This window comes from Mixophyes fleayi, chromosome 10 (assembly GCF_038048845.1).
Source record: "Mixophyes fleayi isolate aMixFle1 chromosome 10, aMixFle1.hap1, whole genome shotgun sequence".
NCBI lineage: Eukaryota > Metazoa > Chordata > Amphibia > Anura > Limnodynastidae > Mixophyes > Mixophyes fleayi.
In genome coordinates this window covers 104028268-104044007 of record NC_134411.1, presented here as the reverse complement: position 1 = coordinate 104044007, position 15740 = coordinate 104028268, and the positions used below count along the sequence as shown (strand labels likewise).

Below are 15740 nucleotides of genomic sequence, written 5' to 3'. Positions count from 1 at the left end.
CAGTGTCAGTAAGGGTGCACAGTGTCAGTAAGCAGGCTAGCTGTCAGTAAGGGTGCCCTGTGTCAGTAAGCAGGCTAGCAGTTAGTAAGGGTGCCCTGTGTCAGTAAGCAGGCTAGCAGTCAGTAAGGATGCACAGTGTCAGTAAGGGTGCACAGTGTCAGTAAGCAGGCTAGCTGTCAGTAAGGGTGCACAGTGTCAGTAAGGATGCACAGTGTCAGTAAGCAGGCTAGCAGTCAGTAAGGATGCACAGTGTCAGTAAGCAGGCTAGCTGTCAGTAAGGGTGCACAGTGTCAGTAAGCAGGCTAGCTGTCAGTAAGGGTGCACAGTGTCAGTAAGGATGCACAGTGTCAGTAAGCAGGCTAGCTGTCAGTAAGGGTGCACAGTGTCAGTAAGGATGCACAGTGTCAGTAAGCAGGCTAGCAGTCAGTAAGGATGCACAGTGTCAGTAAGGGTGCACAGTGTCAGTAAGCAGGCTAGCAGTCAGTAAGGGTGCACAGTGTCAGTAAGGGTGCACAGTGTCAGTAAGGATGCCCTGTGTCAGTAAGGGTGCACAGTGTCAGTAAGGATGCACAGTGTCAGTAAGGATGCCCTGTGTCAGTAAGGGTGCACAGTGTCAGTAAGCAGGCTAGCTGTCAGGAGCAGTGGGCACAGTCACCCCCCTCTCTCTCCATGTGACAGTCCCTCCCTCCTCTATGCTGCACAGTGTCAGTAAGCAGGCTAGCTGTCAGTAAGGGTGCACAGTGTCAGTAAGGGTGCACAGTGTCAGTAAGCAGGCTAGCTGTCAGTAAGGGAGCACAGTGTCAGTAAGCAGGCTAGCTGTCAGTAAGGGTGCACAGTGTCAGTAAGGGAGCACAGTGTCAGTAAGCAGGCTAGCAGTCAGTAAGGATGCACAGTGTCAGTAAGCAGGCTAGCAGTCAGTAAGAGTGCACAGTGTCAGTAAGCAGGCTAGCTGTCAGTAAGGGAGCACAGTGTCAGTAAGGGTGCACAGTGTCAGTAAGCAGGCTAGCTGTCAGTAAGGGTGCACAGTGTCAGTAAGGATGCACAGTGTCAGTAAGCAGGCTAGCTGTCAGTAAGGGTGCACAGTGTCAGTAAGCAGGCTAGCAGTTAGTAAGGGTGCCCTGTGTCAGTAAGCAGGCTAGCAGTCAGTAAGGATGCACAGTGTCAGTAAGGGTGCACAGTGTCAGTAAGGGTGCACAGTGTCAGTAAGCAGGCTAGCTGTCAGTAAGGGTGCACAGTGTCAGTAAGCAGGCTAGCTGTCAGTAAGGGTGCACAGTGTCAGTAAGCAGGCTAGCAGTTAGTAAGGGTGCCCTGTGTCAGTAAGCAGGCTAGCAGTCAGTAAGGATGCACAGTGTCAGTAAGGGTGCACAGTGTCAGTAAGGGTGCACAGTGTCAGTAAGCAGGCTAGCAGTCAGTAAGGGTGCACAGTGTCAGTAAGGGTGCACAGTGTCAGTAAGGGTGCACAGTGTCAGTAAGCAGGCTAGCAGTCAGTAAGGATGCACAGTGTCAGTAAGCAGGCTAGCAGTCAGTAAGGGTGCACAGTGTCAGTAAGGGTGCACAGTGTCAGTAAGGATGCACAGTGTCAGTAAGCAGGCTAGCTGTCAGTAAGGGTGCACAGTGTCAGTAAGGGTGCACAGTGTCAGTAAGGATGCACAGTGTCAGTAAGCAGGCTAGCTGTCAGTAAGGGTGCACAGTGTCAGTAAGGGTGCACAGTATCAGTAAGGATGCACAGTGTCAGTAAGCAGGCTAGCTGTCAGTAAGGGTGCACAGTGTCAGTAAGGGTGCACAGTGTCAGTAAGCAGGCTAGCTGTCAGTAAGGGTGCACAGTGTCAGTAAGCAGGCTAGCAGTCAGTAAGGGTGCACAGTGTCAGTAAGGGTGCACAGTGTCAGTAAGGATGCAGTGTCAGTAAGCAGGCTAGCTGTCAGTAAGGGTGCACAGTGTCAGTAAGGGTGCACAGTGTCAGTAAGGGTGCACAGTGTCAGTAAGCAGGCTAGCTGTCAGTAAGGGTGCACAGTGTCAGTAAGCAGGCTAGCTGTCAGTAAGGGTGCACAGTGTCAGTAAGCAGGCTAGCAGTTAGTAAGGGTGCCCTGTGTCAGTAAGCAGGCTAGCAGTCAGTAAGGATGCACAGTGTCAGTAAGGGTGCACAGTGTCAGTAAGGGTGCACAGTGTCAGTAAGCAGGCTAGCAGTCAGTAAGGGTGCACAGTGTCAGTAAGGGTGCACAGTGTCAGTAAGGGTGCACAGTGTCAGTAAGCAGGCTAGCAGTCAGTAAGGATGCACAGTGTCAGTAAGCAGGCTAGCAGTCAGTAAGGGTGCACAGTGTCAGTAAGGGTGCACAGTGTCAGTAAGGATGCACAGTGTCAGTAAGCAGGCTAGCTGTCAGTAAGGGTGCACAGTGTCAGTAAGGGTGCACAGTGTCAGTAAGGATGCACAGTGTCAGTAAGCAGGCTAGCTGTCAGTAAGGGTGCACAGTGTCAGTAAGGGTGCACAGTATCAGTAAAGATGCACAGTGTCAGTAAGCAGGCTAGCTGTCAGTAAGGGTGCACAGTGTCAGTAAGGGTGCACAGTGTCAGTAAGCAGGCTAGCTGTCAGTAAGGGTGCACAGTGTCAGTAAGCAGGCTAGCAGTCAGTAAGGGTGCACAGTGTCAGTAAGGGTGCACAGTGTCAGTAAGGATGCAGTGTCAGTAAGCAGGCTAGCTGTCAGTAAGGGTGCACAGTGTCAGTAAGGGTGCACAGTGTCAGTAAGGATGCACAGTGTCAGTAAGCAGGCTAGCTGTCAGTAAGGGTGCACAGTGTCAGTAAGGGTGCACAGTGTCAGTAAGCAGGCTAGCTGTCAGTAAGGGTGCACAGTGTCAGTAAGGGTGCACAGTGTCAGTAAGCAGGCTAGCTGTCAGTAAGGGTGCACAGTGTCAGTAAGGGTGCACAGTGTCAGTAAGGGTGCACAGTGTCAGTAAGCAGGCTAGCAGTCAGTAAGGATGCACAGTGTCAGTAAGCAGGCTAGCTGTCAGTAAGGGTGCACAGTGTCAGTAAGGGTGCACAGTGTCAGTAAGGGTGCATAGTGTCAGTAAGCAGGCTAGCTGTCAGTAAGGGTGCACAGTGTCAGTAAGGATGCACAGTGTCAGTAAGGGTGCACAGTGTCAGTAAGCAGGCTAGCTGTCAGTAAGGGTGCACAGTGTCAGTAAGGGTGCACAGTGTCAGTAAGCAGGCTAGCTGTCAGTAAGGATGCAGTGTCAGTAAGGGTGCACAGTGTCAGTAAGCAGGCTAGCTGTCAGTAAGGGTGCACAGTGTCAGTAAGTGTGCACAGTGTAAGTAAGGGTGCACAGTGTTAGTAAGGGTGCACAGTGTCAGTAAGGGTGCACAGTGTCAGTAAGCAGGCTAGCTGTCAGTAAGGGTGCACAGTGTCAGTAAGGGTGCACAGTGTCAAGGGTGCACAGTGTCAGTAAGGATGCACAGTGTCAGTAAGGGTGCACAGTGTCAGTAAGGATGCACAGTGTCAGTAAGGGTGCACAGTGTCAGTAAGCAGGCTAGCTGTCAGGAGCAGTGGGCACAGTCACCCCCCTCTCTCTCCATGTGACAGTCCCTCCCTCCTCTATGCTGCACAGTGTCAGTAAGCAGGCTAGCTGTCAGTAAGGGTGCACAGTGTCAGTAAGGGTGCACAGTGTTAGTAAGGGTGCACAGTGTTAGTAAGGGTGCACAGTGTCAGTAAGGGTGCACAGTGTCAGTAAGCAGGCTAGCTGTCAGTAAGGGTGCACAGTGTTAGTAAGGGTGCACAGTGTCAGTAAGGGTGCACAGTGTCAGTAAGCAGGCTAGCTGTCAGTAAGGGTGCACAGTGTCAGTAAGGGTGCACAGTGTCAAGGGTGCACAGTGTCAGTAAGGATGCACAGTGTCAGTAAGGGTGCACAGTGTCAGTAAGGATGCACAGTGTCAGTAAGGGTGCACAGTGTCAGTAAGCAGGCTAGCTGTCAGGAGCAGTGGGCACAGTCACCCCCCTCTCTCTCCATGTGACAGTCCCTCCCTCCTCTATGCTGCACTGCAGCCTCTCTCTCTGCATAGATCTGCCGGCAGTGCAGCCCCTCTCTCTCCCCTTTCCCAGGACCCCGGCTCAGCTCTTGCGCCCCTCCCCTCTGCTGCAGGGATGCTCTGTCTGGCTTCTCCCCCTGGCCATGGGGCATCTGACGGCTGCCACTGACACCAGGCAGAGAGGACTCATCAGGGGGGGAGGTGGGTGACAGTCACAGGGGAGGAGGTCCCAGCACTTCTGGATTCTCTGGAATTTGCTGTCTGTTTCACGCTCTCATCTGGATCCAGCCCAGAGGATTGTGCCCCCTTCTCCCAGGCAGCTGGATCCTGAGACCCCCAGCTTGGCTGTCATGGAGTCAGTGGATAAGGAGTGTGGGGCTCTGGGGGGTCTCTTCCAGGCCATCATCAATGATATGAAGGTAACTGATGAGCTGTAATGTTAATAGTGGCATGATAAAGGGGGAGGGGCCCTGAGCTGACCCCTCCCCCAATCAATAAATCCTGTGTGTACTGCTGATAATGAAGAGTGTTCATATATATACATATATGTATGTGTGATGGTGATGACGTACGTCTCTCTCTTTAGATATATGTGTGTGTGTCTATATATATATATATATATATATATATATATATATATATATATATGTGTGTGTGTCTATATATATATGTGTGTGTGTCTATATATATATATGTGTGTGTGTGTCTATATGTGTGTGTGTCTATATACACACGTGTCTATACGATTATATTTGTTATATACATACACACCTATGTACATGTTCATGTGTCCTGTCTGCATACATGTGTGTGTGGTGACTGGTGAGACGGCACCATCGCTGCATTGGAATCCGCTCTCTATGGGTTCTGCTTGCCCTGCGTTACTGAGGGCAGTGCCCACATCTTCCAGGGTATCTCATGCCCTGTGCTGGGGCTGGCTGGTGATGTGTCAGGAGATTGGGGGAGGGGGTCTGGCTGGCATCTTTGTGTAAGTTAGAGAAGGCAGCCGGGAGGAGGCTCTGAACCAACAGACAGCTGCAGAGCCCCATAACCCTTTCCCTGCTGCCGGCTCCGGCACTGGCTAATGCTCTGCAGAGCCTGATAATCTGCTCACTGAGCCCCTGAGGGCACTGCGGCAGCCGCCTGTCAGAGGTGTGTGCTGGCTGCAGTGTATGGTACATGTATGTGTCAGGAGGGTGACTGGGGGGCACAGGCGTGGGCGTGACTAGGGGCACTGCGTGGGGTGACTAGGGGCACAGTAAGGAGTGACTGGGGGGGCCACAGCGTGGGGTGACTGGGGGGCACGGGGTGACTGGGGGCACAGCGTGGGGTGACTGGGGGCACAGCGTGGGGTGACTGGGGGGCACAGCGTGGGGTGACTGGGGGCACAGTAAGGAGTGGACTGGGGGGGCACAGCGTGGGGTGACTGGAGGGCAACGAGCGTGGGGTGACTGGGGGCACAGCGTGGGGTGACTGGGGGCACTGCGTGGGGGTGACTGGGGGCACAGTAAGGAGTGACTGGGGGCACAGCGCTGGGGTGACTGGGGGCACAGCGTGGGGTGACTGGGGGCACTGCGTGGGGTGACTGGGGGCACTGCGTGGGTGACTGGGAGGGCACAGCGTGGGGTGACTGGGGGGCACAGCGTGGGGTGACTGGGGGCACAGTAAGGAGTGACTGGGGGCACAGCGTGGGGTGACTGGGGGCACAGCGTGGGGTGTGACTGGGGGCACAGCATGGGGGTGACTGGGGGCACAGTAAGGAGTGACTGGGGGCACAGCGTGGGGTGACTGGGGGCACAGCGTGGGGTGACTGGGGGGCACAGCGTGGGGTGACTGGGGGCACTGCGTGGGGTGACTGGGGGCACAGTAAGGAGTGACTGGGGGCACAGTAAGGAGTGACTGGGGGCACAGCGTGGGGTGACTGGGGGGCACAGCGTGGGGTGACTGGGGGCACAGCATGGGGTGACTGGGGGCACAGTAAGGAGTGACTGGGGGCACAGCGTGGGGTGACTGGGGGCACAGCGTGGGGTGACTGGGGGCACTGCGTGGGGTGACTGGGGGCACAGCGTGGGGTGACTGGGGGCACAGCGTGGGGTGACTGGGGGCACAGTAAGGAGTGACTGGGGGCACAGCGTGGGGTGACTGGGGGCACAGCGTGGGGTGACTGGGGGCACAGCATGGGGTGACTGGGGGCACAGTAAGGAGTGACTGGGGGCACAGCGTGGGGGCGTGACTGGGGGGCACAGCGTGGGGTGACTGGGGGCACTGCGTGGGGTGACTGGGGGGCACAGTAAGGAGTGACTGGGGGCACAGCGTGGGCGTGGACTGGGGGCACAGCATGGGGTGACTGGGGGCACAGTAAGGAGTGACTGGGGGCACAGCGTGGGGTGACTGGGGGCACAGCGTGGGGTGACTGGGGGCACAGCGTGGGGTGACTGGGGGCACTGCGTGGGGTGACTGGGGGCACAGCGTGGGGTGACTGGGGGCACTGCGTGGGGTGACTGGGGGCACTGCGTGGGGTGACTGGGGGCACAGCGTGGGGTGACTGGGGGCACTGCGTGGGGTGACTGGGGGCACAGCGTGGGGTGACTGGGGGCACAGCGTGGGGTGACTGGGGGCACAGCGTGGGGTGACTGCAAGCACTGTGTGGGGGTGACTGGGGGCACAGCGTGGGGTGACTGCAAGCACTGTGTGGGGGTGACTGGGGGCACAGCGCGGTGCCCGGTGGGTCATTGTGCACTAAATAGGTAATAATGGCTGAAAGATAGCTCAGTGGAGGTTTTTAAAAGGAGGCCAATGTAGAAGTGATGAGGGGTATATAGGATGAGGAGAGGTATATATAGAGGTGATGAGGAGAGGTATATAGAGAGGTGACGAGGGGTATATAGGATGAGGAAAGGTATATAGAGAGGTGATGAGGGGTATATAGGATGAGGAGAGGTATATACAGAGGTGACGAGGGGTATATAGGATGAGGAGAGGTATATAGAGAGGTGACGAGGGGTATATAGGATGAGGAGAGGTATATAGAGAGGTATATACAGAGGTGACGAGGGGTATATAGGATGAGGAGAGGTATATAGAGAGGTGACGAGGGGGTATATAGGATGAGGAGAGGTATAGAGAGGTGACGGGTGGTATATAGGATGAGGAGAGCTATATACAGAGGTGACGGGGGGTATATAGGATGAGGAGAGCTATATACAGAGGTGACGAGGGGTATATAGGATGAGGAGAGGTATATAGAGAGGTGACGACGGGTATATACAATGAGGAGAGGTATATAGAGAGGTGACGGGGGTATATAGGATGAGGAGAGGTATATAGAGAGGTGACGAGGGGTATATACAATGAGGAGAGGTATATAGAGGTGACGGGGGTATATAGGATGAGGAGAGGTATATAGAGAGGTGACGAGGGGTATATAGGATAAGGAGAGGTATATAGAGAGGTGAGGAGAGGTATATAGAGAGGTGACGAGGGGTATATAGGATGAGGAGAGGTATATAGAGAGGTGACGAGGGGTATATAGGATGAGGAGAGGTATATAGAGAGGTGAGGAGAGGTATATACAGAGGTGACGAGGGGTATATAGGATGAGGAGAGGTATATAGAGAGGTGACGAGGGGTATATAGGATGAGGAGAGGTATATAGAGAGGTGACGGGGGGTATATAGGATGAGGAGAGGTATATAGAGAGGTGACGAGGGGTATATAGGATGAGGAGAGGTATATACAGAGGTGACGAGGGGTATATAGGATGAGGAGAGGTATATAGAGAGGTGACGGGGGTATATAGGATGAGGAGAGGTATATAGAGAGGTGACGGGGGGTATATAGGATGAGGAGAGGTATATAGAGCGATGAGGAGAGGTATATAGAGAGGTGACGAGGGGTATATAGGATGAGGAGAGGTATATACAGAGGTGACGAGGGGTATATAGGATGAGGAGAGGTATATAGAGAGGTGACGGGGGTATATAGGATGAGGAGAGGTATATAGAGAGGTGACGAGGGGTATATACAATGAGGAGAGGTATATAGAGAGGTGACGAGGGGTATATAGGATGAGGAGAGGTATATAGAGAGGTGACGAGGGGTATATAGGATGAGGAGAGGTATATACAGAGGTGACGAGGGGTATATAGGATGAGGAGAGGTATATAGAGAGGTGACGAGGGGTATATAGGATGAGGAGAGGTATATACAGAGGTGACGGGGGGTATATAGGATGAGGAGAGGTATATATAGAGGTGACGAGGGGTATATAGGATGAGGAGAGGTATATAGAGAGGTGAGGAGAGGTATATACAGAGGTGACGAGGGGTATATAGGATGAGGAGAGGTATATAGAGAGGTGACGAGGGGTATATAGGATGAGGAGAGGTATATAGAGAGGTGACGGGGGGTATATAGGATGAGGAGAGGTATATACAGAGGTGACGAGGGGTATATAGGATGAGGAGAGGTATATAGAGAGGTGACGACGGGTATATACAATGAGGAGAGGTATATAGAGAGGTGACGGGGGGTATATAGGATGAGGAGAGGTATATAGAGAGGTGACGAGGGGTATATACAATGAGGAGAGGTATATAGAGAGGTGACGGGGGGTATATAGGATGAGGAGAGGTATATAGAGAGGTGACGAGGGGTATATAGGATGAGGAGAGGTATATAGAGAGGTGAGGAGAGGTATATAGAGAGGTGACGAGGGGTATATAGGATGAGGAGAGGTATATACAGAGGTGACGAGGGGTATATAGGATGAGGAGAGGTATATACAGAGGTGACGAGGGGTATATAGGATAAGGAGAGGTATATACAGAGGTGACGGGGGGTATATAGGATGAGGAGAGGTATATAGAGAGGTGACGAGGGGTATATAGGATGAGGAGAGGTATATAGAGAGGTGACGACGGGTATATACAATGAGGAGAGGTATATAGAGAGGTGACGGGGGGTATATAGGATGAGGAGAGGTATATACAGAGGTGACGAGGGGTATATAGGATGAGGAGAGGTATATAGAGAGGTGACGAGGGGTATATAGGATGAGGAGAGGTATATAGAGAGGTGAGAAGAGGTATATACAGAGGTGACGAGGGGTATATAGGATGAGGAGAGGTATATAGAGAGGTGACGAGGGGTATATAGGATGAGGAGAGGTATATAGAGAGGTGACGAGGGGTATATAGGATGAGGAGAGGTATATAGAGAGGTGAGGAGAGGTATATAGAGAGGTGACGAGGGGTATATAGGATGAGGAGAGGTATATAGAGAGGTGACGAGGGGTATATAGGATGAGGAGAGGTATATAGAGAGGTGACGAGGGGTATATAGGATGAGGAGAGGTATATAGAGAGGTGACGAGGGGTATATAGGATGAGGAGAGGTATATAGAGAGGTGACGAGGGGTATATAGGATGAGGAGAGGTATATAGAGAGGTGACGAGGGGTATATAGGATGAGGAGAGGTATATAGAGAGGTGACGAGGGGTATATAGGATGAGGAGAGGTATATAGAGAGGTGACGGGGGTATATAGGATGAGGAGATATATATAGAGAGGTGACGAGGGGTATATAGGATGAGGAGAGGTATATACAGAGGTGACGAGGGGTATATAGGATGAGGAGAGGTATATACAGAGGTGACGAGGGGTATATAGGATGAGGAGAGGTATATAGAGAGGTGACGAGGGGTATATAGGATGAGGAGAGGTATATACAGAGGTGACGAGGGGTATATAGGATGAGGAGAGGTATATACAGAGGTGACGAGGGGTATATAGGATGAGGAGAGGTATATAGAGAGGTGACGAGGGGTATGTAGGATGAGGAGAGGTATATATAGAGGTGACGAGGGGTATATAGGATGAGGAGAGGTATATAGAGAGGTGACGAGGGGTATGTAGGATGAGGAGAGGTATATAGAGAGGTGACGAGGGGTATGTAGGATGAGGAGAGGTATATAGAGAGGTGACGAGGGGTATGTAGGATGAGGAGAGGTATATAGAGAGGTGACGAGGGGTATGTAGGATGAGGAGAGGTATATAGAGAGGTGACGAGGGGTATGTAGGATGAGGAGAGGTATATAGAGAGGTGACGAGGGGTATGTAGGATGAGGAGAGGTATATAGAGAGGTGACGAGGGGTATATAGGATGAGGAGAGGTATATAGAGAGGTGACGAGGGGTATATAGGATGAGGAGAGGTATATAGAGAGGTGACGAGGGGTATATAGGATGAGGAGAGGTATATAGAGAGGTGACGAGGGGTATATAGGATGAGGAGAGGTATATAGAGAGGTGACGAGGGGTATATAGGATGAGGAGAGGTATATAGAGAGGTGACGAGGGGTATATAGGATGAGGAGAGGTATATACAGAGGTGACGAGGGGTATGTAGGATGAGGAGAGGTATATAGAGAGGTGACGAGGGGTATATAGGATGAGGAGAGGTATATACAGAGGTGACGGGGGGTATATAGGATGAGGAGAGGTATATACAGAGGTGGCGAGGGGTATATACAATGAGGAGAGGTATATACAGAGGTGACGAGGGGTATATAGGATGAGGAGAGGTATATACAGAGGTGACGAGGGGTATATAGGATGAGGAGAGGTATATACAGAGGTGACGAGGGGTATATAGGATGAGGAGAGGTATATAGAGAGGTGACGAGGGGTATATAGGATGAGGAGAGGTATATAGAGAGGTGACGAGGGGTATATAGGATGAGGAGAGGTATATAGAGAGGTGACGAGGGGTATATAGGATGAGGAGAGGTATATAGAGAGGTGACGGGGGTATATAGGATGAGGAGAGGTATATAGAGAGGTGACGAGGGGTATATAGGATGAGGAGAGGTATATAGAGAGGTGACGAGGGGTATATAGGATGAGGAGAGGTATATAGAGAGGTGACGGGGGTATATAGGATGAGGAGATATATATAGAGAGGTGACGAGGGGTATATAGGATGAGGAGAGGTATATACAGAGGTGACGAGGGGTATATAGGATGAGGAGAGGTATATACAGAGGTGACGAGGGGTATATAGGATGAGGAGAGGTATATACAGAGGTGACGAGGGGTATATAGGATGAGGAGAGGTATATAGAGAGGTGACGAGGGGTATATATAATGAGGAGAGGTATATAGAGAGGTGACGAGGGGTATATAGGATGAGGAGAGGTATATAGAGAGGTGACGGGGGTATATAGGATGAGGAGATATATATAGAGAGGTGACGAGGGGTATATAGGATGAGGAGAGGTATATAGAGAGGTGACGGGGGGTATATAGGATGAGGAGAGGTATATAGAGAGGTGACGAGGGGTATATAGGATGAGGAGAGGTATATAGAGAGGTGACGAGGGGTATATAGGATGAGGAGAGGTATATACAGAGGTGACGAGGGGTATATACAATGAGGAGAGGTATATAGAGGAGGGTTATGTATGAGACCCAATAGCTCTCATTGGGGACAGGAGTAGTGGTCTGGGGGGGGCTGGGACATGAGATATTTGGATTCTCTCCTAGTAATAAGACCTCATTATGTCAGTAAGAAGAACTATAATGGAACAATGGTGGTTCCCCGTTATCACACAGTCACAGGTATTCTAGCTGCTGTCCAGTAAGTCTTTTAGCCGGATATTGTGCAGGATCCTGGTGTTCAGGATTAGTTGGCTCCTGTCCTGAAAGGAGATCGCTAATAATTAGTACCCGGCTGTCACACATTGCACCAGCTAAACTCTGTCACTGCTCTTACCTGTTCCCTCGGTTCTCACTTCCTGCGTTCACCTGATTGGATAATTGTCCGTCAGCTCTGTCTATTTAAAGCAGCTGCTTCTGTACCAAGTTGCCGGATCTTCAGGTCTCCTCACCTGTTAGGATGCTGTTCTCTCTGGCTCTTGTCTGCACCTTGGTATCCTGTGTTACCTGTTCCACGATCAAGATCTGCGGTATTGCTGCAGGAACCTCGTGCCTCATAATCAGTCCTGTTCTCAGGTATTCGCTTTCTAAGACCTCAATGATTTGGTTCACTGCCGTCCATCTGAACCTCTGCATTTATCTTCCAGCAGTCCTGCTCCACTCCACGGTTCCATCTCACCCTGATCTAGTCCCCCTTAGAGGACGTGACCTGCGGCTGGAGAGCAGCTAAGTCCAGATTCCTTGCGGGGATCTCTGGTGAATACCTCTCTACCGTTAGACTCCGCACCTCTCAGGGGGTAAATCTATCTAGAGCGGGGCCTTCGAGGCCTATTCCAAACTCAGGCTCCGAGACATCATATCTGTAATAACATCCGAGCATTATACACATGATCTATATACACCGATCAGCTACAACAATAAAACCACCTGCCTATTATTGTGTAGGTCCCCATGTGCCACCAAAACAGCTCTGACCAATCGAGGCATGGACCCCACAAGACCTCTGAAGATATCCTGTTGTATCTGGCACCAAGACGGTAGCAGCAGATCCTTTAAGTCCTGTAAGTTGTGAGGTGCGGCCTCCGTAGCTCGGACTTGTTTTTAAAGCACATCTCACAGATGCTCGATCGGATTGAGATCTGGGGAATTTGGAGGACAAGTCAACACCTTGAACTCTGTCATGTTCCTCAGACCATTCCTGAACAATTCCTGCAGTGTGACAGGGGCATTATCCTGCTGAAAGAGGCCACTGCCATCAGGGAATACCGCTGCCATGAAGGGGTGCACTTGGTCTGTAACAATGTTTAGGTAGATGGTACGTGTCATTGTAACATCCACATGAATGCCAGGACCCAAGGTTTCCCAGTAGAACATTGCCCAGAGCATCACACAGACACCGCTGGTTTGCCTTATTCCCATAGTACATGGGATTCCCCAGGTAAACGATGCACACGCACCCGGCTGTCCACATTATGTACGCGAAACCGGGATTCATCCGACCAGGCCACCTTCTTCCATTGCTCCATGGCCCAGTTCTGGCGCTTACGTGCCCAGTGTAGGTTCTTTTGGCGGTGGACAGGGGTCGGTATGGGCACTCAGACCAGTCTGTGGCTGCCCAGCCCATACGCAGCAAGTTGTGATGCACTGTGTGATCTGACACCTCTCTATCATAACCAGCATTATATTTATCAGCAATTTGTGCTACAGTAGCTCCTCTGTGGGATTGGACCAGACAGGCGCCTGCACTACCAACGTGCATCAATGACCCTGGGCACCCATGACCCTGTCACCAGTTGTCTGTTCTTGGACCACTTCTGGTAGGGAATAACCACTGTACACGGGAACACCCCACAATAGTGGACGTTTTGGAGAAGCTCTGACCCAGCCGTCCAGACATCACAATTTGGCCCTTGTCAGAGTCGCTCAGATCCTTACGTTGCCCATTTTTCCTGCTTCCAACACATCAACTTCAAGAACTGACCGTTCACCTTGTTGTCTAATATATCCCACCCCTGACAGGTGTCATTGTCACCAGATAATCAGTGTTATCCCTTCACTGGTCAGTGGTCCTAAGGTTGTGTCTGATCGGTGTATATACAGTATTATACGTTAATACTATATCATAACCGCAGGTGAGATGGACATTTTCTGGGCCTTTCAATGCTTATGTTGGGGGGTCAGTGTGACACAGATTGTTTTGTTACATATTATTATTATTATAGTGATCGATCCTCTGATACAACCAGTTTATCATCGTGGTTTTAAGTGATTTTCTGCAGCATTTTGTGTCCTGTTGGTGTACAGTGGATGTATAAAGTCTACACACCCCTACTGAGATGGTGCCTGTGATGTACAGCCTGCAATCAGGTCAGACCTTCACCCACCTGTAATGTGGTCTTACAGCACCACAACAAATAGACAACAGGAAAAATAAGTAAAAAAACTAAATGTCCATGTTGCATAAGTGTGCATACCCTTTTTATAATGGGGCTGTACCTGTGTTCAGAGCTCACCAATCACATGCAGTATCATGTAGGAAGGTAATTAGCATACACCTGTCAGCAATGAGAGTGATTAACCCCCAATAGAGATCAGCCAGGACATCGCTCCGGCTCCGGCACTGGCTCCGGTACCTCAGTTTGATGGTCATTGAGCGGTTTTGCAGGAGATGAGAGAGACACCACGTGTGTCGTTAATAGAGACACAAGAGACACTGCTGTAATAAGAGCTGCTTCCACAAAGTATTAATGTAGGGGTGTGCACACTTATACAACAATGGTATTGCCATATTTGTTATTTTCACTTGTTTTTCCTACAAATGACTGTTTATTTTTCACTTGCATTGTGTTGGCTGTACGGTCACATGACAGGTGGGAAACGCTGTGACTAGTTATATTTATATTTCAGGCTTTATATCAGACACGGTGTGTAGACTTATTATATCCACTGTACAGTACCACTTCCCTTGTTCTGTATGCTGGATGTTATGCTCAGTGTGACAGGATGGACCGCCTATGCCACCCTGTCTGTTGTTGCTGGGAACCGGTTGGGCTTACTTTGCCACCGTTCCCTTTCGTTATCCCAAAAAGCGCCCTCTTGCCGCAGTAGGAGGGGCTTACAAAGGCTGCCACCACTGGACTCCTTACCGGCATCCAGAACCGGGTTTCTTCTGGGTCACTGACGCTGCTAGTGTATCTCCTTGCTGGTGTACACGGGCTGGTAACTCCAGACCTCTTACTATGAATCCGGGATGCTGTGGATGGATCCACCCCCTGGCCTATCACACTAACCAGGGCTGCTGGGTAGCGGGCAGAGCGGTGGTACTGGAAACGCTTTGGTCCAAAGCTCAGACACAGCCAGAGAACGGATTAGATTTAGGGTCTAATCTGTAGGTCACAGGAATACAGCGATATTGAAGATGTTTCCGAGCAGGTCTTGAGGCAAGATGTTTATTTGCTCTCACTGGCTAGAGGTCCCAATGATCAGGTCAGTTGATATCAGAAGAACAAGTTTCAAGTACAAGCTGATGCCTTTTATACAGTTCAGAAATAGTCTATTTTTAGAATCGGGATGTACCCTGCTTCCCAAAACATAGATTTACACGTATTTCAAGGCTAACAAAATTTACACTTATCTATGAAATTCACTCTGGGCAAAAGGCCACACAGTAACGGCCCCCTGATGGGCCTTTGGCAAGAGCAGGCATAAGACTTCAACATATGCCTAATTGGAGGTTTCCACTAGCAACCTTACAAATCCCAAACAATGACACTTCCATACAAAACACATCCCAATACAAAAAAGACTTTGCAAACAAAGGCTCATTGTATCAGATATATACATCAGAAATAAGGCATATCCTTAAAACAGGAAAAAACTGTTTTTACCTTGGTCACAGAAATGACGATTTTCTATCTCAAAATATATACAATATTAAAAATAAGTGCATTGGCAATTTATATAAATCAGCGCCCTGCGCTATTTCCCTTAAATAAATTGATACCATAAGTTATTTATGAGTGATCCAGTCACACTCAGTATTTGGTTTTATTCAATATGTGTGGACTCTTGCACAGTACTACTTCTCTTGTCTTGTATGTTGGGTGTAATGCTCAGTATTTGGTTTTAATCTGTATGTGTGGACTCTTGCACAGTACTACTTCCCTTGTTCTGCTGATCTGTAAATAGGTTAGGACAATAGTTTTTGTAGCCCCCGCATATATAGTTCATCTCCTACGTACTGTGCCCTTTATGTAATAGTCATGTTTCGGTAACACACAGTAATAAT

The 15740-nt window shown here is 50.3% G+C and overlaps 1 protein-coding gene across 1 annotated transcript in view; it reads left to right on the top strand.

Annotated features, from left to right (window-relative positions):
- The first annotated feature begins 4012 nt into the window (after positions 1-4012).
- The window catches only part of MTSS2 (MTSS I-BAR domain containing 2), a 47500-nt gene continuing 35772 nt past the window's right edge, over positions 4013-15740 (top strand). Inside the window, exon 1 of the mRNA XM_075189409.1 lies at positions 4013-4435. Coding sequence (XP_075045510.1) covers positions 4367-4435 — 69 coding nt within the window. The 5' untranslated portion in view covers positions 4013-4366. The remainder of the gene's footprint in view (positions 4436-15740) is intronic.